This window comes from Gymnoscopelus microlampas (assembly GCF_963454915.1).
Source record: "Gymnoscopelus microlampas genome assembly, chromosome: 2".
Taxonomy (NCBI): domain Eukaryota; kingdom Metazoa; phylum Chordata; class Actinopteri; order Myctophiformes; family Myctophidae; genus Gymnoscopelus; species Gymnoscopelus microlampas.
In genome coordinates, this window is record NC_139939.1 from 34879478 (window position 1) to 34904915 (window position 25438).

Sequence of the window (25438 nt, forward strand, 5' to 3'; positions counted from 1 at the left end):
ACGGATTCCCCTACAACTGCACGGAAGCTCCTGAATATAGTAATAAACTTTTAAACTAGATGCTGCAAATGTGAAATGAATCAATTCAGTTCAATTCATTGGGGCTTTAAAGCCAAAATGAAACATACCAATCAAGACTAAGAAATGTACCGTATTTTCCGCACTATATTCAGTGCGCCTTATAATCCGATGCGCCTTATATATGTATCAATATTGGTTCCCTTGGTTTCCGCACTATAGGGCGCACCGCCAGCGCGCCTTATAGTACGGATGCGCCTTATAATGCGGTGCGCCCTATATATGAAAATAATACATTTATTGAAGGTGTGCCTTATACTCAGATGCGCCTTATAGTGCGGAAAATACGGTATGTACTGTACAATTAAAAGGGAATACAGAGATGTGTGTAAACATAGCTGGGTCACAATTGCATTAGAAAACCAGAAGAATTGTGCATTTGCTGTTTGAAGCAGTTATATATACATGGGATAACTTGGTATAAAGCTTTTGGAACAAATAACAATATTTCCAGATTTTTCCATCACTTAAACCTTTGAGACAAATGGCAACAATGTTCAAGTGCATTTAAAATAGTACAGAGATAACAGTTTTTCAAATGTAGTAGGTGCAGATTGACATTTGATTAGTAGACCTTAGGGTGGTTGTATTTCAATGGACATCCTTCTCCTGCCACAGTAATTAAGTAATTCATTAATAGTAATGTAATGAATCAATAGTAATGAATCAATACCGAGCCACTGCATGGAATGTTTCTCATCTAAAATGTTATGAGAAACTGTTTTTGTTGGAATGTATAGGTGAACTTGAGAGGTTGTTTCCAGACATGTCTTTTACGCAAATGGTTGGATGTAGCTAATACGACCAGCCACATTGTATTGAGGGGGTACCATCTGCAGTGACAAATGAAGTACATGGAACCAAAAGAGAGTTGAGTGGACTGTGGAGTCAAGCCGATACCATGCAGTGGAAAACTGCCACGTATCGACCAACTGTACCTCTTAGGCAGGGCTGAAAAGTTGGAGAAGACATATCGAGCCATCATGTCCAGACAGGTCTCAGTAAGCTCCAGGTGGACCGTCTTCAGTCCCTCATCCGCCTGAGTCACAGCGTTCTCGTCCGCAGAACCCAGACTACAGGTGGTTGTGGAGGTGTGCATCCTACAGATGTTTGCCAGAGAGACAGGGGTAAGAGAAACAAACAGGGAGAGACGGGATAGCAAGGCATTCACACTCCCAGTATGTTTATATATGCATGCGAGTTCCAATATACACACGCAAAGCCATGCAAGCGGTTGTACAGTACATAAGGTAAGCACACTCAACTGTTAATGTGGGCTCTACACTGTGAAATCTAAACGTTCAGAGTTCAATTAAGGAGGATTTTACTGTGTATAATGAGCAATACACACAAGCATTGTGCTCATGCATGCACACGCACAACCACACAGGTCACACAATCTGGGGGATTGTGATCTTTTTAAACACAAACACAAATGCTGGCACTTGGTATAAGTGGCGTCTTCCCTTGATATGCTTTGATTTGTTCTAGATGTGTGTTTGTGGGAAGGCTGATGTCTTCCACGGTGCATTAAATAAGATAAAACAAGGTGCAGTGGGATTTCAGAGTTCAGACCCTCAGGGATAAGATGGAGAGAGAGAATGCTGTCTGAAAGCAAAGCCGTACAAAGTAAGTGGCACAAACGGCATACTAACATCTCCCCTGATCCAGACATTTGCACATCAGTATTCATCTGTGGAAGATGCAGGAGCTATCTCTGCCCAACATTTCCATTATGGTCTAATTGGAAATCAGGTTGCCTTTGCCTCTCCTAACAGAAAAGTCAGTCTCAATAGACCCGACAGATCCACGCGACTTCTACTCACTGTAGGAGAAGTAGAAAAGGTCACGCTGGCTGGCTGCAAGGAACAAATCATCTTGCATAACAAGACTCGAAATATATTCTGTGTATTCAAAGGTTTGAATCTTGACTCAGTCATCTCTAATGTTTCTCATCTTTCTTAAACAAAAAGAAAAACAAATTATTATGCATTCATTATTTGTGGCATTGTGTGCGTAACCGGCCACTCCTGCAAACTTTGGAAGCCAGTCACAGCCAATTGTAATGGAATCTGAAAAATCTGACCTGTATGAATAGTAGCAATAAGTATGTTTTTTTTTAAGTTGATATATTGTTCATATTATGAATATTATGTTCACCTAAGCAAGCATGTTAGTCCATGTAGTCTGTCATGGAAAGCCAAAAACAGATAGTACTTTACTAGATGTGAACTCCATGCTTTTAACGCATCAGGGTGCAAACTCTCACTCAAACCAAGTCCCAGCTTGTGTGTCCTATTCCCACGGCGGCTATTTTGCATCATACTTGGGGTGGGAAATCCCACCCGAATATGACAATTACACATCTAGTAGACTGACAGTACCACAACCATCTACTGATTACAAAGATGAATCCCTGTGTGGCAGACACCTACCCAGAACACCATTTACATTGATTACCCAAGAGCGAGCCATGTTCATTTATCTCTTTATGCTCCATTATGGGACAATTTACTGTCTTTGCATAATGCAAATCCAAAACTAACTGTAACATCTCCATTAGAATAGGGTTAGCAATGCATGTCTTCAGAAATGTGCATGTTTTTCAGTTCGGTAGCATCAATAAGGGTGCATGTCCGAGCAAAATACAAGATCCACTTAATGAGGCTTGGTGTTTTAACATGCTGTGATAATTTGCAGTGAATAATTGGTTCTAAAACTGTCATGTTATCAACTAAAATGTTATCAAACTAAATGTCAGTGAGCTGATGGAGGGCAGGTGTCCACCGAACCAGAACCTTTAGTATAAAACTGATGCACTGATGCTTCTATTATGTGTTAACGGAAGCATCAATGTCCCTATGTCTCTTAATCAATAGAGAGACATAGAGCCAGACGTGTAATCAAGTATCAAGGTTGAGCAATTATAAGAACAAGTTCAATGTATCATTGCAGTTATTGAGGGATAGTGATTCATCGCCATTTCAATTATTTTGAAAGAGCAGTCTCTTTCCTCAAGAGGGCTCCATTGGTTGAACTGCGAGCTTTGTTCAATCCATGAAATGTTGCTGCTACCTACTGGACAGTAGTAGTATGACAACAAAATAGAGATTGGCATTGCAACACTATGAGAGAACAACTGCAATGCCACAACCAGTACCCATTAGTTACTTGCTTCAATAGTACAGCCAGGCAGGTGTGTGTGTGTGTGTGTGTGTGTGTGTGTGTGTGTGTGTGTGTGTGTGTGTGTGTGTGTGTGTGTGTGTGTGTGTGTGTGTGTGTGTGTGTGTGTGTGTGTGTGTGTGTGTGTGTGTGTGTGTGTGTGTGTGTGTGTGTGTGTGTGTGTGTGTGTGACTGATTTTTGTATCCTTTATCAAACCTCAAATCAAACTTCATGCCAGCACAACTGATTTCTAAATCCCCACACTGGTAGATTGCCATGGTCATAGCAGTACATATACACACTGTATGACTGTCTGTGAATGCAACAAAGCAAGAAAAAAAAAACATCTCCAGGCAAGCAAGCGAAGCTGTTGTGTTGAGTGTTGAGTTCTTATCATTGGCGACGGGAAGCAGTACCATCCCACCACAGATAGGAGAGAGACCAATTATTGTTTGCAGTGGCTGTCAGTAAAGCCCCCCCCCCCCCCCCCCCAAACTCTCTCTGGGTACACATGCTTTGCACCAGTTTCTCCAGTCACTCGTGTTGTTAGGCCAATCAAAACAAAAACAGCACCACACCCAGCAAAAAGGAAAAAAACAAAACACAAAGTTGAACCCAAAATATTAAATAAATAAAATGGCAAATTTGTTGTTAAAGCCAAACCAAACGGAACAAACACATGGATTGAGATGTGTCTGCACATCATGCAAAAATGAACTAAATACAAAAGTACTACTAAATACTACTAAAACAAATGCAATCGTGGAAAACAGCCCAAAAAACAAACCAAACAACATGAACAAACCAACCCTCCTCCAGCATGCACCCTCCAGCCCACCCCAGCACACCCACCTCAACGGCCGTCATTACAAAAGGCCCCTTCCGCCCCAACAACCATCCCTTTGGGTTGCTGTTTAATGAATTATCGTCACATCTTTTTGCTGTGGTTTAATTTAAAGAGAGGTTACCCAGAGCGCTCTTCTCTAACCTGCGGACCGCATGCTCGGAGACACTGATGCTGCGGGAACGGAACGCATCCAGGGCAGACAGGTCCCTCAGCTCTTTAACTGGAGAGCTGCTGCTATTGGCTACTGCCGCCGCCGCCTTCGCCACTTTGGCCGCCCGCAGACTGGGTGGCGTGGTGGTAGAGTGGTGGTGGATACCGTGGCAACGAGGGGGGGGGGGTATGGTGGTATGGGACAGTTAAGGGGGGGGATTGTGGGTTAGGTCATCGTAGGTATGTAAGGGGTTTTGGTGGCATGTGTGAGTTTGTGTGGGGAGGAGACAGAAGGAAACGGCATCCCCACCCCAGAGCAACAGCCACACAAATAGGTGACGAACGGATGAACGTCACAAATGGGGATTGGGGCAGAGGGAGGGATTTCCAAGGGGAAATGGTCACAGACGAAGGTAAGGCCCAGTAGTAATGGAGGAAGGATCCAAGGTGACGCGACCACCAACCCCCCCCCAAAACCACGCCGAGAACGCAGTGCCAAATCACAGGAGGGGGTAAGGGGGCCGGTTTCAAATGAGGAGTTGAAAGGAAAAAAAACAAATAGGTGAAAATTAACAGCAGCGAACATTATGATTCAGAATACACAGGAAGAGGGATAAGGAGAGGTCAACAAAACATGAAAAAACAGACAAAGCCACAGAAGAGGGTAAAACAGCGTCTACATTTCACAAAGAAATATACACAGAAAACCATTCAGGATGGCACTGAAGTTAACATTCTCTGAAAGAGCAGGTACTTTGTGAGGATAAAACCTCATATATACCTCGCTGCATGGCAGTGTCCCTCACCAAAAATAAATACTTTTTCACGCTAACAAGTTTGCTTAAAAATATATGTATTTCCGGTACGTGACACTGCCAAATGACGAAGCAGAAACTAGGCTTAAGGCTGCAGGGAGCAGTAGCTAGAAGTGAAGTCAGGCAGTAGTAAGGATGGACTCAGCAAAAGGGCCTGAATGAATGAAGGTTAAAAAACACATGAAGAGGAACCACACATCCAACTGAAAAGGAAACACTGGGTTAAAACAGCGGGCTGGAGCGCAGCATGTGACTGTTGAGAGATTCAGTTCATGAGATAGTCGCCGCTTACCCCGATCTTACCATAACCTTAACCCATTAAGCATCTGTGTCATTTTAGATTTGAGCTATAACCATTATTTTATACTTGGCTATTCAAAAATAGCAGATCTACAAGCTCCGAGCTTGTAGAAATCTTGAACATTTGTGCAAATCTTTGAATACATATCTTTCTTTAAACATTTTTAACTCAAATCTTTGCTTCTGGAGGTCCCCTGGAACATATTATTTTACAAATGATAATAAAAATGATATATTCAAAGATTTGCACACATTTTCACGATATATTGTATTGCTTGTATATCTGCTATTTTAGAATAGCCAAAGACATCTAAAATGACACAGATGCGTTCCCGGATTGAAAGGTTTCATCCTAAAGTTATCCCAAGATAGATAAATACTCAAACATTTATGACAGCCTCTATTCTAGTCAAATTATAGTCAAATTATAATAATAGTATTGTCACATGAACTGTGTGAGATCAGACATGCAGAGCTCCAAGCCAGCAGTAAGGCTCATGAGCAGCACACGGACCAGTTACACAGTATGGGCTATTAAACTGACAATGGCATGGAGGATCAATACAAACTGTTACTGTGTTAACTATGGAGAGTTAGCATGGAAGAGTTATGGTGCATTAACTAATGGGAGCGTGGGCGTTAAAGCAACTCAGGAAGTGAGTTGAACCAAATAGGCGAGGGAGCGGGAGAGGACAAGGGGGGGGGGGGGGATAGAGTCGATTTATCTACTTCACATCTCTTTTGGGAGAACAAAAGAAAAGCAAGAAGAGGAGGGGGTCAGGACATGCATTACATCACCACTGAATCTACAAATACAAAAAGCGGAGTGGGCAGGGAAAGGAGTGGACTATAAAAGAGATGCGCCGGCCCAGACAGTTCGTCAAGGACATAATGGCAGTCAATACTTTCATCTCACTAAAAACAGAAAATAACATGATTTTAAAAAGCACGACTCCTTCCGCCTGACATTGCTTTTGAATTACAATCTCCACAGCCATCAAAGTGTCCTCCTCTCCACTGTTTTTTAGATGAGGTTGGCTGTTTGAGACAGGGTTAGACACTGGAGTTATTTTGGATGCTTTCATAGTGATTGTCTATCTGTATTTTAGAGGGATTAATATAGTGACATTCAAACTCTGACACCATTTATAGATGAGAGGGTTACCCTGCAGAGTCAAGCTCCCCGTTATCTCCACGCGCGAGAGATTAAGTCTGTATGTGTGTGTGGGCCGGGGACATAGTCAAACGTGTGTGCGCGCACTAATCATGAATATATCAGAACTTTCTTATCTGAAAGCAGGATAAAGTGAAACTTCTTTCTCTGTTCCATGTGTTTGCCAGTACTCCGTGTGTGTGTGTGTGTGTGTGTGTGTGTGTGTGTGTGTGTGTGTGTGTGGGTGAGTGGATTCAAAACAGGAAACAACAACAACAAAACTCTTGGCAACAGGAAACCAAACAAAAAACATCCAAATGAAAATAGAGGAAAAAAGAAAATAATAAAATACATTGAAATAATGATCACCATGGCAACCTAAGGGAAATCATAGCAATCATCAATCCACAGTATCATTCATGCTGAGTCCCATGTTACCTTGACAGTCCTGTTGTAGATCAGTTGTCATGTTATGTAGCCTCTGTGACTGACTGACTGACTGACTGACTGAATGTGTTTGGGTTGGTGTGTATGCAGGCGTACCTTTTAGGCCTCTCATTGAGGCTGGTGCTTCGAGCTCTGAATGAACTTTGCTCGTGGCCGTCGTCGAACGGAAGGAGAGCGTTGGAACGCAAACCCTGGAGAATGAGGTGGGAGGAACGAATGAAGAGAAACACCAAATTCAGCTTGGAGAACAAGATGTAAAGGCTAGGGCTGTCATTATTTATCTTAGTGATTATTCTATTGATTACTTTTTTGATTAATCGAACAATCGAGAAGCACATAATGTGTTTTATTTTTTATATATCAATGTATCGACGATCAACTAAATCGATCAGTATGATTAACCACTTAAGCCCTATTTAATAATTCATCGTAAAACAGTGTCACACAAAAATAGCAGATCTAAAAGCTGTGAGCTGGTAGATCGTCAATTTTTGCTTGGGTAAAAATGTGTTAAATTATTATAATTGTTTATAAAGAAAATAGTGTATATGTGGATAACGAAATGTGATTTCCACCAACTACTATCGCTGTTCTCACAATTGTACTTCACTCAAAGTGGTCTAGCAAACCGTAATCAACATTTGTTGGGTTGTGGCCGGGTGCCATCAGTAGTTGTAGAGCAAAATTACTTTGATCAGCTTTTAACCAGTCAGAGCCTCTGTCATGATGTATCAATACATAAAAATACTACTACTTCACAACAAGACATTCACACACACCTTAGTGATGTACTGGACAAAGTCTTTCCTGAAGGGGAGCCTGCAGCGTATGAACCACATGGCGATCACATGGTGAGCCAATGACACTATGTATTGATTGAACCTAGCAGGAATGAGAGGAGATATCTATAGGTTAGAGCTTATTGATTATTGAATGCATCATTTTATTTGACAATTAAAATACATATAACACTGAACTACAGTCATGTTACATACTGTAAATGAAAATGTGTGTGCATGGGTGTGTGCGTTTACATGCACTTACTTGAAAGGGTTGGTGTAGGGCAGTGAGATGGCAAACACACTAACATACTGCTCTGCCACAAAGTTAGCGTACAGGTGAGGCAGGCGCACCAGAGCTATGAAACACACAACAACAAAATACTCATGTCACAGACCCCAAAATGGACTTTCATAAGGCCACAGACCCCCATTTCAAATTATTATGACAAGATGTTTTGGTTTAAATTAAATAGTCTAGATGTCAAAATTGTATGTGGGAAATTGATATAATTTAGAATAGTGATACTGAGACATAGTTACAATACTCACGCATACTTTTCTGTGTTGTAATAAGTTCAAGTGAACTGAATTATTGTTCAATTAAACTACTCCTAATTTGTCTGAGGACCCCCTGACATGCCCCTCAAGGACCCATGAAAATCACTCAACTGTGCCGTCATTCTGAAATCCCAAACTAAAAATAGTTCTGTAGCTGCCAGTGTGAATGCAGCATCACAGTTCTGTAACTCTGAGAGGTATGGGGAGTCCTTGAAATTAAAAACAAATCAAGTGAAGTGAGCGGTGTGGTCATCACAGTGGTCATCACAGTGATGGAAGCTCACTTAAAAAAAAGTGTTTTTTTTAAGTGCACAGTCCTATTTATAGGTTATTAATTTCATCATGTGTCTCGCTAGCCAATCACAGTGCTGAATAGAGTCAGCCAATAGAGTCAGCCAATCACAGTACAGCGAAGGGTGTACTAATGAGGTGTCCCAACCCCACTTATAGGAGCGGCTACACCGCTCAAAAAAGTTTGAGAACCACTGACATAACCAATCCGATGATGAAATCAACCACATTCATTCATTCAGGGGAAAAAAGTTTTAAAGTCTCACTGGAGAGGAACTCTAGCATCGGGGACGCCATGGCAACGGTCGCTGAGATGTGGGTGAGCTTGACGATGAGCGCGGGAAGGAGCTTGATCATGATGTCAGGCATCTCCACGGTGCACATCGTCAAGGCAACCACACACTGCTTGGCACATCGGTAGATGAGGCCGGTCTCCAGGCACTGAACCAGCTCTCTCTGTGAGACGGATTAAAGACAATCATCGCTATTAATTCTACAATATGGTTCCAGAATAAGCACACACACACACTTCTCTCCCTTCTATCTGTGCATGTGAGAGAGAACATATCAGGGTGCGTGTGTACCTGTCTAGACTGCTCCAGGTAGTTGTGGTAGGAGGTGATAGCTGTGAGCACAGGAACTACAGCCAGCTGGACATCAGTACGGGAAAAACCGTCTGGAGTCTTCTTTAGACGTTCTGAGATCAGACGATCTGTCACCTACAAACACACACAAAGAACAACAACTAGTATACAGTACTGTACATGCTAGCATAAATATGCACACGTGTGTGTGTGTGTGTGCATGCGTGCGTGTGTGTGCGTGCTTGTGTGTTACCATAAAGCAGAGAGTAGAACAGAGCTGGTCCAGGCTGCAAGGTGAGGTCAGTAGCAGGACCTTATACTGGAGAGTCCATGGCAGCTTGTCCAGCACCAGCTTTAGAACCTTCCAGTCCGTCTCCTGCAACAGACATGTCTGAGCTTTTACCTTGTTCAATAACAGGAACAACACAGGACCACACTGCCACACTATACATAGTAGGGCTGGGCGATGTGACTTCAAATCAATAGCATGATTATCTCAAACGTTTGCGAACGTTTTACGATTAACAAACGATTATTTAGAAATAAATAGCAGGTCTACAACCTCACAACGTGTTGCAATGCGACTTGTTGTGAGCTTGTAGATCGGCTAATTTTTCTAAAGCTAGTTTAGTACACCACCATTTGTACAACAAAGTACAATACAGGCTTTTAGTGGTTAATCAGACTAATCGATTTAATCGATTATCAAAAAATCTATTACATTTCTTTCTGTCAATTCATTGATATAAGAAAAACAAACTGTTATTGGTTCTAAATATTGGTTTTGATATTTTTGGTTAATTGCCCAGACCTAATACATGGCTCTGTGTATGGTCCATGAGCTACAAAGTAGTTGTTGAGTGTACCATCTTTAGGCACTGCAGTAGGGCGCTGAAGGCAGGTGCGTAGGGTAGGTAGGCTGTGCGAATAGAGGAGGAGGCGGGTGGAGGAGCAACAGGTGGGGCAAGCCCCCCGGCAGGTGGGGATGCTGATCCTGCACCTACAGGCTTCTTTTCACTGACACGCTTCTCTGGCTCTCTGTAAACAACAGGAAAACATGACGACCGTCCGTACGGTTTCCACCAAGCTGGAGGTTTGATATGTGCGGTGCAACAGTGATATGTACAGTGTGTATTTTGTTTGCAAGTTGTGATGTAGTGTGACAGAAACTATTAAAGGAATGATTCATCCAAAAATGAAAATGTTATCTATTTTGGAGTTCGCTAGCAAAATGGTTACTGGTTCATGAGAGTTCCAAAAAAGGGCACAAATTACCTTAAAATAAAGACCAATATTTCACCATAGTGCAAATCCTCACTATAGCTGTTGTTTTCAAACGTGCAGACGGTACATTTGTTCCCTGAGTTGAGATTCAGATGGAGCACTTACTCCCTTGAGCTATTGGAGGACGGTCTGCTGCCTGGGTTCATGTCAGGGAACCATTTTGGAAAAGGGATGTACATTCGACCAGTCTGGAAGATGCATTCCTTACCAAGGTGCTATAGCACCAACATCTCAAGGATGCTATTATACAGCTTGGTTACAAATGTAAACTGCATGTGTTCATATTTGGAAGCCTCTGTAATGTCTATAAATTAGTTGCGAGAGGCTTGCAGATTGCAGGAATGCCCAAGCCAAGAGCTAAGGAATTGGCTAAATTCTGTTCAGTGTCTGTGATCGCCACATATGGAGGCGACGATGCTTCCTGTATCCGTGATCTGTACCCTGAAACACTTGTTGTTGAGTTTCCCAAGCTTGTGTACGGTATCTACTATTATTTGTGTTAATACAATTTCGAAATGTTTGTTAAATATGAACCCAAATAAAGATGTTAAGTGTGTGTGTGTGTGTGTGTGTGTGTGTGTGTGTGTGTGTGTGTGTGTGTGTGTCTGTCTCACCCCATGTCACAGTAGCAATACGGGCTGAACCTAATGGCTCCATCTTTGTTGGGAACCCCCAGCCGGTGGAGGGAATCTGCTCGCATCAATAGCAGGAAGTCAAACACCTGAAAGTGAGAGAAAAGAAGACCGGGCTTGTTACAAAAAAAACACCATATATATTACTTGTTCCTTTTTTCAAAATTAATATTATTACTTTACTTATTACTCCCTGCCTACAGGTACTGGTTTGCAAGTACACTACTAGCAGCAAATCTTCAGATCATGATATCTTGGGTTCTGAACGTTTTTATCCAAAACATAAAAAAAAAGAAAAAGTCGTCCTAAGTCGTTCTTGGCAGCCAGGGCATTATGACAATGACTCGTTATAAGTCGTTCTTGGTAGTAAGAGAGTTAATACTTAGGGGGGAGTTAGACAGGAGTCCTGGACTGAATGACTTCTTGTAGCCTGTCGCTGCAATGAAGCTTACTCCTATCCTGACAAAATCTAAATCCTGACAACATGCAAATCACACTACATGCACTATGTCTCAACCCGCAGTTCCACCAAGACCTGTGAAAATTGTAACAAGTTCCTTTTGGGGGAAGGGTAACTGTAATATTATAACTGAAATATAAAGTAAATAGTTATATTACTTGTTACTGGGAAAAAAAAATTATTACAGTAACACATTACTTGTAATTACATGCATTACATGCAAACAGGATAACAAGACCAGGCAGAGAAAAGACAGGATGAAAGAAAAACAAATGCACAGAGAACGGAAAAAGCATAAATTACAGATATCCAGTTCAGACATAAATACAAACATCTACTGTACATGTAGCCAACTCCTACCTGCAGTCGAATACTGGATGCAATGGCAGAGCAGTACTTGTTCTTGTAGTGAAGCTGTAGGTGGCTGATCAGCATCTCGTAAACACGACTAACATGACTGGCTGGTAGGCTGTACAGTTTACTCTGCCAGGAGAGACACAGAAGAACTATGTTAAAAATAACAATAATAATATCCCACATATATATAGGGCTTTTCTAAGTATTCAAAGTCGCTTTACATGGGGAGGGAGAAATGTGATGGATTGTAATGACCTTGATGTTGCATTAAATTTGAAACCTGAATAGTACTCAGAGGTGTACATTTGTGTTTGTTAGGGCAACAAAATGAACATTTATATATATATAATATGATCACCATATGCACAGACATGGGGGTAAGAAATGAGGTGCTGAGGTGTACTTTATTTGATTTGTATGGATTTGTGTAAACTTTATAGGTCAGACATTCTGCACAACACAAAACAAATGTGTCAACTTGTGATATTGCTAATTGCAGCATTCAGCTATGCAAGTATTTTATGTAATATTATATATTTGTAGATTTATCTGTTTTATTTAATAATTGCACAGCCAGTGTGTCTGTGTGTGTGTGTCTGTGTGTGTCTGTGTGTGTGTGTGTGTGTGTGTGTGTGTGTGTGTGTGTGTGTGTGTGTGTGTGTGTGTGTGTGTGTGTGTGTGTGTGTGTGTGTGTGTGTGTGTGTGTGTGTGTGTGTGTGTGTGTGTGTGTGTACATGTAGGATCTCCAATAGGCCCAATATAGCTGTGCTGACATCCTCCATGGGAGAATCTGCACTGGGGTCTCTCTCACAAAGCTCCAGGGGCCCTGAGCACACCAGTGAACGACTGGCCACCTGGGTGCAACATAAACAAAAGATTAATTAACCATTCATCAACCTAACTGAACCAAAGGAGTTTCATACGCAGTAAGGGGGCATGTGTTAGTCCTGTCCATACCCGCTCTATGATATCCAGCAGGCTGGAGAAGTGGTGGGTGTTACAGCCCTCGGCCAGGTCCACCAGCAGCTGGGTGGCCTGTTTCCTGACGGCGAGGTCTCTGTCCTCGGCTATCCCACTGAGCTGAGGGATCACCACCACCTCTATCAATTCATCCTGCAGACAGGGAGGTGAAAGGTTAGATGGCTAAAGAGAATAAAACAATGTGTGTGGGTACACGTGGGTAAGACGGCAGCTCTCACTATCTTGTGTCAGAGTAAACTACTCCTCAGCCTCAGCCAGGGACCACAGATGAATGAGCTTGTAACTATATCGGTTGCAATGTATTTATTGCGCATTGTCCTTGTCAAAGGAACAAGCAAAACCACAGTGCAAAACTTTTTCTTTAAAAATATTATGTTTTAAGGATTTCTGCTTTATTTATAATGTATAGAGACAGGAAGCTGGGGGCAGAGGTTAGGCAGGGCCTGCAACACATTTCTCTCACCATGGTTTATGTGGTCTACGCATTACCTAGTGATGCACAAAAATGGCACTCAACACTGCAAATCAAAATGCACAGTACAAGCCAATACAAATAGAAAACTGGTTCTGTGTGTGTGTGTGTGTGTGTGTGTGTGTGTGTGTGTGTGTGTGTGTGTGTGTGTGTGTGTGTGTGTGTGTGTGTGTGTGTGTGTGTGTGTGTGTGTTCTGACCTCGTAGAGCTGTCGGTTTGTGCTGAGAACGAAGGAGAGGATGTGAAGCACTTTGATTCTTATCACACTCCTACTCTCATTCCTGTCAGAGATAAAGAGACATGAGATCACAAGGGACACAAAGAAAGAAAGAGGTAAACTGTGTGTGTGTGTGTGTGTGTGTGTGTGTGTGTGTGTGTGTGTGTGTGTGTGTGTGTGTGTGTGTGTGTGTGTGTGTGTGTGTGTGTGTGTGTGTGTGTGTGTGTGTGTGTGTGTGTGTGTGTGTGTGTGTGTGTGTGAGAGTTACCTAAAAAATGTCTCCATAAGGCGGTGGAGGTTTTGAATCCAACCGTCCTTAGCTGGCTGGATGGACTGGGCCCGGTATGAGATGAGGATCAGCACTGACGCATCCTGACACACACACACACACACACACACACACAGGCAGACAGACGCACATGTGTATACAAACACATACAGTACACACACAGGAAGTAGGGCAATTGTAGAAACGAGACAATAGAATATTACCTATGTGTAACGTAGGAGGAACAGAACTGAATCAGAAAGAAAAACAAACATAATAGCACAAGTATAGAAGAAGGCAACAGAAGAACCTACTGGTCTCTTGTCAGCACATTTCTCCACCAGGCTGAAGAACTCCTCTGTGGAGCCATGGTAACCGTTCTGCTCATAGAGCTCCTCCACGGTGGTCAGCAGCTCATAGACGATAGACTTCAGCTCGGCACTGCCTATCGTCTGTGAAGACATCAACAGCATGAGGTCACATACAGCTGGCATTTCAATCAGAGAGGGTTTGTGTGTGTAAGTGTGTGTATTAGTGTTACAGATATGCAATTAACAGGTATTTGTTGAGGTATTTCAACAAGTCTGAGGTCATTTCAATGTTTACTCTGGCTTTAGTGTGCACCCCAGATGGTTTGCTTCAATATTTAGATATTTGATATTCATTTTGTCAGACAAAATTAACCTAAATAAACCTATAGAACTTCACCCTCCATTTTAACCATGGCTCATTGAAAACACACATCCATGGTTCTGGTGGCTGATATTGTCCTCCTACCGCGTGAGGGGGTTGTGTTTTTCAATTACTTTTTTCATTTATTTATCTTTTTAATACAAAAAACAGAGTAGACGTTAAAATGACACCAGAAGTGAAATACCCATTTAGCCCCTAACTGCCCCCATCGCACCCGAGTGCTAATCATGACCACCTGGAAGATTTAGTGGGGCATCTGAGCAGGAGGAAATAATATACCCTGGGTATAACTGTATGAGACTTCGCATGTTCTTTGTGCCAGTAGCTATGAAGATTTACAACGAGACACACGTTGGTCGCTCTGCCAGGTCAACTGTCATATAACTTGGAATAAAAGATGTACCAAGGACTGACTTCTAATGACACTTTAAGGTATAGTTATCGTGCTGATTGCACTGTTTACAGTCACTTTTCTTTGCATTGCACTGATTGTACCAAGCCCCCATAACAGCGGAGAATGGTTGAAGCCTCAGAATGAATAGGTGGGGCGGGGCAGTCCACCCTCTAGATATATTATAACTATGGATTGTACTGGTTGCACAGTTTAACACCGTTTTGGGCGGGATACTGTGAGGACACTGTAACCTGGTGGTGCAGTTGTTTTTCTGCTTAGTGCAGGATAGTTGTATAAGTCTGTATACTTTTGTATACTGTTGTTCATTATTGATGGTGCTTCTTATTGTTATTTCTTACCTTTGCATTGATGTATCTGACAGTACTTTTCTTACTCTGCATCTATAACTTTGCAACTCTAACTACTGTGCTGCCTCTGGGCAACTGAAATTCCCCCGTGGGATCAATAAAGGTATCCATCTATCCATCTATCTATCTATCTATCTATCATCTGAGCAGACATCAGCTGGGTGAAGCTGAAACTGAATTTCCCTGTGGGACTAACAAAAGTCTCTCCCTCTCCCTTGTTATTGTACAAGATAATCACAATCAATCAGATGTCCTATGATCCATTTACCTGGATTTGCTGTAGCAGTCTCTCTATGATGATCAGCAGGATGTCCCATGTGACCACCTGCAGCTCTTTGCCGTACTTCTTGATCAGTCTGGTGATTGACAACACGATCTCGTAGGACACCACCTCATTGGAACATGACATGGCCTAGGCACAGAGTGCAATGGTCAATTGCAACTAGAAGTCATTCAAACTCTGCCTTTTGAGTTTTTCACGCACGTGCATGTGTGTGTGTGTGTGTGTACAGTACATGTGTTATTTTACCTTTAAGAAAGAGGGCAGGACCAAGTTTGGTGAGTTTTTGAGCGCAGGGAGTCTGTGGGCTCCCCAGAGGGCCATCCCAACAAAGAACACAGCTCCTCTCAACAACGGTGCATCCTCCATGTACACCCTGAAGGAGTTACACAGTGAAATAATTTAACTCCTGGTGTGTACAAATGGAACTAAATTTACACTGATGACTTTAGTAGAGAAACACACAAGAACTAACAAAGTGGAAACATAAACTTCCCTCAACACAGCAGCAGGAAATAGGGCTCAAAGAAAATAAAATAAATAAAACATGAGCAAGGAACATGTTGAAGCATTACCTCTCCTCCATGATGCGGCACATGGTGTAGATTGCACTGTGGCCCAGGTGAGTCCCCAACACCTTCCTCATCAGCTGAAGGACAAGAGGAGACAGAGTCAGTCGGGAAAAATCTGTGTATTCTTTCCTAATTAAATTTTTGTTTTCAATTTCATTTTAGGGGGTTTCAAATGTCATGTATTTTGTCCAATTTGTGCATGTGTGTTTGTGTGTTCACCTTCCAACAAGTTTCACAGAACTCTTTGACGTTGACAGTACGACAGAGTGTGATAATGAAGACGGTGAGAGAGTCTGAAGGCAGGCAGTTATAACACACCACCGCATCCAGCACCTGCAGCGCCACCTGGTGGACACACACAAAAGGCTTTATAGACTTTAAAATGTCGTAAAACATTTTAATTTAAACACCAAAAAGTATGTTTGAGAGGCTGGACAAGATGGTATGTGTCTTTATGGAAGGATTTACAAAGTTACAACCAATTTAAGGAAAGCTTTTATGAAGTTTAGGCTTCTCAGAAACTTATAACGAATTTTCCTCATAAAAGTGATAACAAGGCAGGTAAACCATTCCGAATCAAAAGGTATTAAATACTTTGCGTCCACAAACACGTTAAATGCAGAGTCACATACCTCGATATCTGTTGATGATGTGGTTTTATTACACAGCAGACAGATTTTCCTGAGGAAAAAAAAATGACAAGTACTTTGACAGCCTCTTCAGGAAAATTGTATTTTGTATTGTATTTGCATGCTTGTGTGCGTCAGTCTTCCTTACTGGACCATGATGGAGACATTCTGGTCCAGGTAGCAACTGTTGAATTTGACCAGGTTGACCAAAACTCTGAGGAAGTCTGAGGTCAGACCGATGTCCATCCATAGCAGAACAAAGCGTGCTGCAGGTGGTAAAACATAGCAGGAAGATGTAAGATGTCAAAAGAAATCACTGTCATACACATTATCTACTGAGGCAAGAACATTTCAAATACAGTTTTACACTGCAACATAATAAAGCTTGTTTCATTATGGTGGTACATTAAAAAGAAATCTAAACTCTTCCAAAACGTATTGTCCCTTGTGCCCATAACATCCACATTTCCCTATCAGTTATCTAACATTTGAAGCTCCATCTCTTCTTCAACCTAAGACATCAATCAGGAACAATGGGGAGTGTCACCTATATCCTCTTCCAGGTATGTGATGTCTTTGCCGTTCTCTGTCAGGGCCTTGAAGACCTCCAGCCTGTCAGAGAGGTCCTCATTGGACGGCTGGTAGTCTCTTATCACCTTGAAGAAGTAGGCTCTCAGAGGGCCAAGCCGTTCACCCTGCATGCACGCACACACACACAATGAGTATGTCATGAAATGACCAGATTGTCTTTTGTGTGTTTGATGTTTGATACATACCTGTCCCTGTATAATCGCTCTAAGCAGTAGGAGAACAGCATGTCTAGCCTCTGGCTGTTCTGGGGTGAGCATGTCCTCCACAGCTTTCCACACAGCTTCTACAGCATGCTGGAACACACACGTGTGCCCACACAGTTTAAAAAAAATGCACACTAGTTCAGGCAGCATGCGAAGTTGAATAACAATTATGTCCGCTCCATCATGCTCACCTCCTCAAACTTCTTGGCCTTGGCGAGGTCACACACATGGTTGATAACCCGGATGCGGTTGCTAAGGCCACAGTCAGGATGGAGTTCCTGAGAAGGAGGAGAGGGGTTTGCTAAAAAATATTAAACCAATGCAAACCTACCACACAACAAAACTTACCAGCAATATTTTGTGGGAATAGGGTGATAGTTAAGAGAGTCTGTCCCATAATGTAAGTAAGGTACAATATCTCATGCATCAGCCATAATATGTATATTGTTAGTGTAGTGTTTAACACAGCACTGAATCTCTATCTCAGTTTGGCATGTGAAATAAATGCAGTTCGCACAAGGCTATACTGTCTTCTTCTCACATTTAATATGTGGCAACTATACTAGTGAGTGTGCACCCTGCTACAGACACATACATTATGAGGTTGATAGAACAGCTGCACCCAAGGTGAGCGATGAGTTTCACTGTCCAGCACAACATGCTCCGTCTGCCATGAGCTCCAAACCACAGCAGACCAGTAACATACTGTATAGCTAGTTAGCTACAGATTTTATCGTCCTTGAACTGTAGCGACCTCCGAGAAGACAGGCCTTGGGAGGTCAGAAAAGGACCTTTTTCACACATGTACCCGGTTGGTGTTAAAAAGGTTTGAAGAAGTTTCTTTGTGTTGTTCAGTAAGTAAGGAGTCAAGAGAAGAGGAATGCTTGCAAGATGTATTTTAGCTAGCTAGTTCACTAGCTATTGTATTTGGTTAGATGTGTATTTCACACCTTGAGGATGTCAGGAGTGATGATGTACTCAGAGGTCTTGCTCTCATTTTGCTTGCTGGGGGGACGCGCGGTTCCCAGACCAAAGATCCCCTTCACCTTATCCTTAAGACTCTCCTTGCTGGGCTGTTTATTCATGGCCCGGCCTGGAAGGGTGGTGGACTATACAGGCTGAGGTCTGGAGGTGATCTGGAGAAAGAGGTTATCCAAAAGTAAATGTAATTGAGCATCCTAGTTAATTGGGATAACAATGCCAAGACCTATGAAATATAAACCAGCGGTTATCAAACTTTTTCAAGCCCCCAAACTGATGTTCATTAGGCTATGGAGTGGACCCCTATTTCAAATTACTATGTACTATAAACCCTGGTATGAAAAGGTGGTTTAAATACATTTTAAATTGTCTTAATGTCAAATTGAACCAATTCAAGTGAATTGAATTATGGTGACATTATTAAAGTACTAATTTGGCTGGTAACCCCCGGACCCACCACAAGGACCCCTGGGGGTCCCTGTAAACCACTGTTATAAATAAAATAATGAATGTAATGTTTAGAAACAACTGCAAAAGCAAGTTCATGCAACTGAACAGCAATATTATGCCCAAACACTGTCACGCACGCACGCACTGACAGGCCCCTGGCTGCCAGCTGTCACGTGCTTGCAGCCTAGTGTTCTCTTGCACACACAGACCTGGCAACATAAACTTACAATATCGGTTAATTATTATTCACACATAATCCATATATTAGTGAAAACGGGCACATGTGAGCTCAGCGCTAACAGCAACAACATGTACACAGTGAAACAGCTTCATAAAACCTGCAACATTCCAACAACAAATCTCCCAGTTAGTAAGTTTGTGGTGCCAGTAGCAGCAGTAAAGTGTGTCGCAAGAGGAATTCGATGTCATGCGGACGAGAGAGAGAGAGAAAGAGAGAGAGGCAGTGGTGTTAAGTAACTAAGTACATTTACTCAAGCACTGTACTTAAGTACAATTTTTAGGTATTTTTTACTTTAGTGGAGTATTTACAATTTTCAATACTTTTACTCGACTACATCCCAAAGGTACTATTACTCCAGTACAATTATTTGAACACGTTAGTTACTAGTTACTTTATAGATTTTGAATTTACTCAAGTAAATTATGAATACTACTTTTACTTGTAACAGAGTATTTCTACATTGTGGTATTGATACTTTTACTCAAGTAAAAAATGTGAGTACTTCTTCCCCCACTGGAGACAGGGTGCGCGTGTGCGTGTGAGGGGGTGGGGGAGGTAGAGACAGACAACGACTGTTCTGCTGTTCTGTTTCAAGTCAACAACAACAACAACCACCAGGCGGGTAACCGTGCTGTGTGCGCGCTGCTGTTGGGTCAGCGCAAGGATGTCGCTTGCCGAAAAGACCGAACGCATTGTTATCTTGTAGATCTCGGTCCTTTTCGGCAAGCGACGCCATCCCCGACCCGTCGTACCGTTAGCTTTGAACTGCATGCATGACAAGACAAGGGCTTCCATAGCCCTGAAACATGACTGTCATATATTATATGACAGTCATGGATGAACTTCAACCTGGTGTTTGCACTTTCTCCCTTTTTGGCCCGTACATCTACATAAACGTTCAGATTTCAAATATAAACTGCTTATCTCATGGCCACAGATGTTATAATTATGTACGGGCCCTCAGAAGTACCCGTATTTTCCGTATTGTTCAATAAAAGCATTTTAATCCGATCGGTGGCCATTTATTCCATATTTTCTCAACGTTTTCAACTACGTGACCCTATCGGCTGGGATGTGTATTGCACTCTGATACATTCAAACTCTATGAGAAAATGGCCACCGATCGAATTAAAACGCTTTTTATTGAACAATACGTAAGATACAGGTACTTCCGAGGGCCCGTACATAATTGTAACATCCATGGCCATGGGGCGAGCACTTTCTATTTGAAATCTGAACGTGTATGTAGATGTACGGGCCAAAAAGGGAGAAAGTGCAAACACCAAGTGTAAGTTCATCCATGGCGGTCGTGACAGACGACCGTCGTGTGATCCATGGCTTCCATTGAAGAGAACAACAACGCCCCCTCTCCTACCTTATGGAAGTTGAGTTGTTGTTGCCGCTGTGTCGGTGACGCTCACACCCAGCCTGCGGCCCGGTCTACTGTCCTGCATTGATGTGTTAATGTATCTGACTGTTTACCACGGGAAGATTGTTCTCTCAAAGCTCAGTCCTCCACTCTTTCAACCGGATGACATACTTAATGTACGGACCGGGGCCACTTCCTACAAAAACACGTTTGCCGAACTTGCTGATGGGAAACGTAGTTCTTAAAGACTGCAAAAATATAGTAAACACGCTAGCTACTACCGTAACCTACCTCCCGTACACGTTAGTTAGTTAGTAGTCACCTGGGTTTGGCTGTTTCGGTTGCCTTTTCTCTACGTATGTAACGTGAAAAACAAAACATCTACACGTGTAGAGGAACTACGCTCAACGTTAAAAACAGTAGGGGGTTCAGGGACGTTAGCGTTGGATGACTCTTGGCCATAGGTCTTCTACGGGAACTGAAGCTGGTTCTTATTGGTCGGCGTCAAGGTCTGCAATATTGCATAAACCCACTGATCACTTGTCAGCCAAAATCGTAATTTTAGCTGGTAATATTATGTGTTTTTGTTGATCTGTTTTCTGTTTCCGTTTTTAAGTTTTTATTCATTTTTTTGTGACTTGTTGGACACTAGCCAGTGACTTCAGAGCGTTGGAATTATCTAACGTTCACGTCTCCACTGTAGGCTTTGGAAGACATTCCATAGTTTTACAATGATGATGACCTCTCCCTATTTCATTAAGAGCAGCTCTGTTGTCACTCGAAGTGGGAATCGAACCGTGAGCGGCACTGGCCTGTCAGCACTCATGTCCAAATTTACAAAAGATCAACAAAATGCAAAGGAAGATGTCACTGTGAAAGTGGAGGAAGAGGATGCGAGTATTCCTCAACCTAAATCCTCTTCTGGTCCCTCTGGTAATGTAGGCTATATATATATTGCACCTCTTGGAACCCTGAAATACAATTCATTCATATATTGTTCCTAAAAGTAGTTTAATATGCACAAGGAAAATATATTAAGTTAATAATATACAGTACAGGTTCTACTATCTTCAGTACCCCTCACTTCTGGATATGGGCTAGCACAACATCTGAAGATATTCCAAATGCATTTGAACAAGGCATTGAACTCCGAGCTACTCATTTTCACCTTGTGAGCTTGTTATTTTGAGGGAATGTATTCATAACCTACCACAACCTACCTCTTCTTGTTTTAATCTATTGTGTTTCCAGCAGGCTAGCACTATAGTGGCACGTTGCTGCCTCTCTCACAATCTCACTGCCTTAGTGCCTCTTATGGTTGTCATACAGGTGCGCGCCATCCTCAAACCATTGTTCAACCAAAGACAGAGAAAGACACCACGCCCTTGGTTCCCACCAGTCGCAGAAGAAAGCTATTGAAGGTAGAGTATGATGAAGATGTAGAGGCTGATCGAGTGAAGACAGAGCCTCCTGACTGGAAGAAACAACTAAGCTACATCCGTGAGATGAGGAAAAGTCGTGATGCACCTGTAGATAGCATGGGTGCAAAGAAATGCTGTGACACAGAGGCCCCCGCACAAGTGAGTGGGACACCATACTGATTACTGACTAAAGGCTGTCTATGCGTCATATCTGGAACCACATGTAACACTTGTCACACTTGAATTTCCCTCCAAGGGAACTCTAAACTTGGTCCACTCACATTTAAAAGAAGAAGCTTGTCTCATATTATCCAGAAGTCCGAGTTGTTTTAATTCCTTTCTCTTCTTCTGTCTAGGTGAAGCGCTTTCAGGTGCTGGTTTCACTGATGCTTTCCAGTCAGACCAAGGACCAAGTAACGGGAGCAGCCATGCAGAGGCTCAGAGCGCATGGTTGCACCGTAGAGAACATAACCAACACTGATGACGAAACACTGGGGAAACTCATCTACCCAGTCGGCTTCTGGAGGGTAATGGATCTGAGGACCAGCAACTCTAAACAACACTACTCTATACAACACTAAACTGCAATGAAATCAGTTCTTGGCTCAATTTCTCTCTGTTTTTCTCCACCACATTGTGTCCCTGCATCTTCATCCTTTTGGATGCTCCATCACCCCTTGTCTGTACAACACACCAGACCAAGGTGAAGTATCTGAAGCAGACGTCATCCATGTTGCTACAAGAGTTCGGAGGGGACATCCCAGCCAGTGTGGAGGGCCTGGTGCGTCTGCCAGGGGTGGGACCCAAGATGGCGCACCTGGCTATGGACATCGCCTGGGACCAGGTGTCTGGCATAGGTACATACAGTACAAACACACTCACACTCGGAGCATGTTCTCTTACTTGTGAGTTGCACAGTCATGTAAGGGATAATAAGGCATACAGTGTACAGTGAGCCAGTCATATTGCCGTATATAAACCGTATTACAGTAAACATATTCACAGCTTCAGAATCAAATTTATTGTCAAATCACACGATTTTTTTGTGAGAGTTAGAATAGGGAAGAGAGTATAGAGAGGAAAGGAACACAACACAGTCAATTAAAAGGAAGGCACAGACAAATCAAATTCATATATATATATATTCATTCAATATACAGTACATAAGGTGAATTTTAATTCTTTGCAATGGATAGGTGGCACTACGAAAGGCAGAAATGCTTCTCATGCAGGTGGAAAACATATCCAGCATTATGAATGAGCATTGAACAATAAAATAAAACATATTATGGCCTGGATTACATGATGATTACATACTTTAAACAATATAATGGAATACTTTTTTTCCAGAGGTTTTATAACTGTGTGTGTGTGTGTGTGTGTGTGTGTGTGTGTGTGTGTGTGTGTGTGTGTGTGTGTGTGTGTGTGTGTGTGTGTGTGTGTGTGTGTGTGTGTGTGTGTGTGCGTGTGTGCGCGTATGCGCGTGCGTGTGTGCGTGCGTAGGAGTGGACACACACGTACATCGTATCTCTAATCGGCTCGGCTGGGTCAGAACCAAGAACCCGGAACAAACACGGAAGGCCCTGGAAGAATGGTTACCCAGGTATTAGCACTGTGTGTGTGTGTGTGTGTGTGTGTGTGTGTGTGTGTGTGTGTGTGTGTGTGTGTGTGTGTGTGTGTGTGTGTGTGTGTGTGTGTGTGTGTGTGTGTGTGTGTGTGTGTGTGTGTGTGTGTGTGTGTGTGTGTGTGTGTGTGTGCATGCATGGAAAGGAATAAGGAAGGAAAATGTGTTTACTAACACAGTAGTCTCGCGTGGCCCGACTGTTGCCTCCCACAATTTTCAAATGTTTCCGGTCATACAGTCTGGGACTCGGAAGCTCTGATCATGATTAGAATATAAACCGGATGTGGAGCCTCCTCTCCATTTCCGTTTCGTCTTTACAGTCGCGCTAATTTATCCTAATATAAATACAAATCATCTAAGCATATTTAGCTTGCTGCTTAGCAGAAATGGAAATAAAATAATAAAGTGTAAAGATATTTTAAAATATATTTTCGTGAACGGAAGTGCCAGCTTCCTCTCTCGGATTTTGGGAGTTGTAGTTCCAGACTCTATATAGCATTCAGAGATTGTGGAATAGACTACTAACACAGTAACGGTGCTCCGCATGTGTGTGTGTGTGTGTGTGTGTGTGTGTGCATTGTGTGTGCAAAACGTAGTTTACTGGGGGCATTTAGGTGGTACAGGGGCGAAGTTCCTGCACACTTACATAGAGATTGGGATTCAATACCTCTACGATGCCTAGGCCTGTCAAAATGTTCATACATTTTCAAATATACAAAAGAATTGGGAAAATAGCAGATCTACAAGCTCACAATGCGTCCCAAGACGTGTTGTGAGCTTTTAGATCTTTGATGACTACTTTGAAGAGGGGGAAAAAACAGCTGATAAAAAAATATGTGTTAACACAACACAGCTCTCAAGTTTAGTACCACTATGCTGTAGTTTAAACTAAACATCAACTTAAGCCCCTTCTCTTAAGATGAACTCTGTTGCCACTACAGGGAGCTCTGGAGTGAAATCAACTGGCTGCTGGTGGGCTTTGGCCAGCAGGTATGTCTGCCTATTAGCCCCCTCTGCTCCATGTGTCTGAATCAGAACATCTGCCCCTCTGCCCACCAAGCCTCCCCATCAAAGAAGCCCAAAGCTGGGTCTCCACGTCCCGCCAAACACTCCACTACCTCCAGGGTGAAGCTGGAGACTGGACACGAGACCCCTGTAAAAGAAGAGAATAAGAAAGAGGAGGAGACGAGTCCCACAGTTGTATCCCCCACTGGCAAGACAAAGAGGTTGAAAAACAAGGCTGGCCGTTGATACAGGACAAACACACATAATGTTGAGATAGTTGGAACTATATATCACATGAGAAGACAGGCTACGCATATACTGTATACTGTATACACACACTTCAAAACTCTTCCTAAGTTAAACATTCAAACAGGATATAATTCTGTGGGATTGGGATCAGTTTTGTCACTGGATATAATTTGACACTACAATTGAATATTCCATAGCCCCAGTATCTCAGTATTTTTTATACTGTATGTGTTTGTATTTCCTATCAAATAAAATATTTTTGTATGAGAACTCTTTAAGTGTAGCTCATTACACAATTACTACAGAAATATTTGGAATACTATATTTTTGTTATAAAATAATTGTTCTTGTTTATAGAACATTGTATAGCCTAGCTGTTGACCTTTCTTGCACCTCATTTAATAAAAAAACATATTTGGGGGGGGGGGGCGGGACACTCCATTGAACAACATTATTAAAAAGTATTTTCTGTAGGTTAGTTCAAGATCATTACAATGAAAACTCAATGCTCAGCAGTCTTAACCATAGG

General features: G+C 42.3%; 2 protein-coding genes and 1 long non-coding RNA gene across 6 annotated transcripts in view; 2 read left to right on the forward strand and 1 right to left on the reverse strand.

Moving 5' to 3' along the window:
- Nucleotides 1-20776, reverse strand: part of tsc2 (TSC complex subunit 2) — a 35498-nt gene extending 14722 nt beyond the window's left edge. The window contains exons 1-27 of one of the 4 annotated variants that reach the window (XM_084084623.1): nucleotides 20617-20776; nucleotides 18520-18705; nucleotides 17761-17847; nucleotides 17552-17659; nucleotides 17323-17470; nucleotides 16924-17041; nucleotides 16779-16827; nucleotides 16366-16491; nucleotides 16150-16223; nucleotides 15824-15950; nucleotides 15563-15706; nucleotides 14154-14291; nucleotides 13840-13943; nucleotides 13554-13635; nucleotides 12859-13014; nucleotides 12636-12755; nucleotides 11905-12027; nucleotides 11067-11173; nucleotides 10035-10206; nucleotides 9422-9544; nucleotides 9169-9303; nucleotides 8851-9040; nucleotides 7998-8091; nucleotides 7733-7835; nucleotides 7050-7144; nucleotides 4230-4370; nucleotides 1017-1178 (exon numbers count right to left, since the gene is read on the reverse strand). In XM_084084623.1, coding sequence (XP_083940749.1) covers nucleotides 1017-1178; nucleotides 4230-4370; nucleotides 7050-7144; nucleotides 7733-7835; nucleotides 7998-8091; nucleotides 8851-9040; nucleotides 9169-9303; nucleotides 9422-9544; nucleotides 10035-10206; nucleotides 11067-11173; nucleotides 11905-12027; nucleotides 12636-12755; nucleotides 12859-13014; nucleotides 13554-13635; nucleotides 13840-13943; nucleotides 14154-14291; nucleotides 15563-15706; nucleotides 15824-15950; nucleotides 16150-16223; nucleotides 16366-16491; nucleotides 16779-16827; nucleotides 16924-17041; nucleotides 17323-17470; nucleotides 17552-17659; nucleotides 17761-17847; nucleotides 18520-18654 — 3161 coding nt within the window. In that variant the 5' untranslated portion in view covers nucleotides 18655-18705; nucleotides 20617-20776. Of the gene's footprint in view, nucleotides 1-1016; nucleotides 1179-4229; nucleotides 4371-7049; nucleotides 7145-7732; nucleotides 7836-7997; nucleotides 8092-8850; nucleotides 9041-9168; nucleotides 9304-9421; nucleotides 9545-10034; nucleotides 10207-11066; nucleotides 11174-11904; nucleotides 12028-12635; nucleotides 12756-12858; nucleotides 13015-13553; nucleotides 13636-13839; nucleotides 13944-14153; nucleotides 14292-15562; nucleotides 15707-15823; nucleotides 15951-16149; nucleotides 16224-16365; nucleotides 16492-16778; nucleotides 16828-16923; nucleotides 17042-17322; nucleotides 17660-17760; nucleotides 17848-18519; nucleotides 18706-20616 lie in introns of all 4 variants that reach the window. The other 3 variants (XM_084084625.1, XM_084084622.1, XM_084084624.1) reach the window with 3 other exon arrangements.
- LOC311064742 lies at nucleotides 4329-6832 on the forward strand. The gene is made up of 2 exons (XR_014602746.1): nucleotides 4329-6732; nucleotides 6770-6832. It is a non-coding gene; the product is annotated as an uncharacterized lncRNA (long non-coding RNA).
- Nucleotides 20777-20949: 173 nt separating the features above from the next.
- nthl1 (nth-like DNA glycosylase 1) lies at nucleotides 20950-25173 on the forward strand. Its single transcript, XM_084084660.1, has 6 exons — nucleotides 20950-21543; nucleotides 21940-22190; nucleotides 22388-22558; nucleotides 22729-22888; nucleotides 23535-23634; nucleotides 24597-25173. The coding sequence occupies exons 1-6, from the start codon at nucleotides 21342-21344 to the stop codon at nucleotides 24904-24906; spliced, it is 1194 nt and encodes a 397-aa protein (XP_083940786.1). The 5' UTR covers nucleotides 20950-21341; the 3' UTR covers nucleotides 24907-25173.
- The last annotated feature ends 265 nt before the right edge of the window (nucleotides 25174-25438 follow it).

What these genes read in the sequence shown, in the direction of transcription:
- nthl1 (XM_084084660.1), top strand. Translation starts at nt 21,342, where the DNA reads ATGATGATGACCTCTCCCTATTTCATTAAGAGCAGCTCTGTTGTCACT. An exon ending in ATCCTCTTCTGGTCCCTCTG is followed by an intron (nt 21,544 to 21,939) that starts GTAATGTAGGCT and finishes GTTGTCATACAG; the next exon opens with GTGCGCGCCATCCTCAAACC. An exon ending in CTGGAAGAATGGTTACCCAG is followed by an intron (nt 23,635 to 24,596) that starts GTATTAGCACTG and finishes TTGCCACTACAG; the next exon opens with GGAGCTCTGGAGTGAAATCA.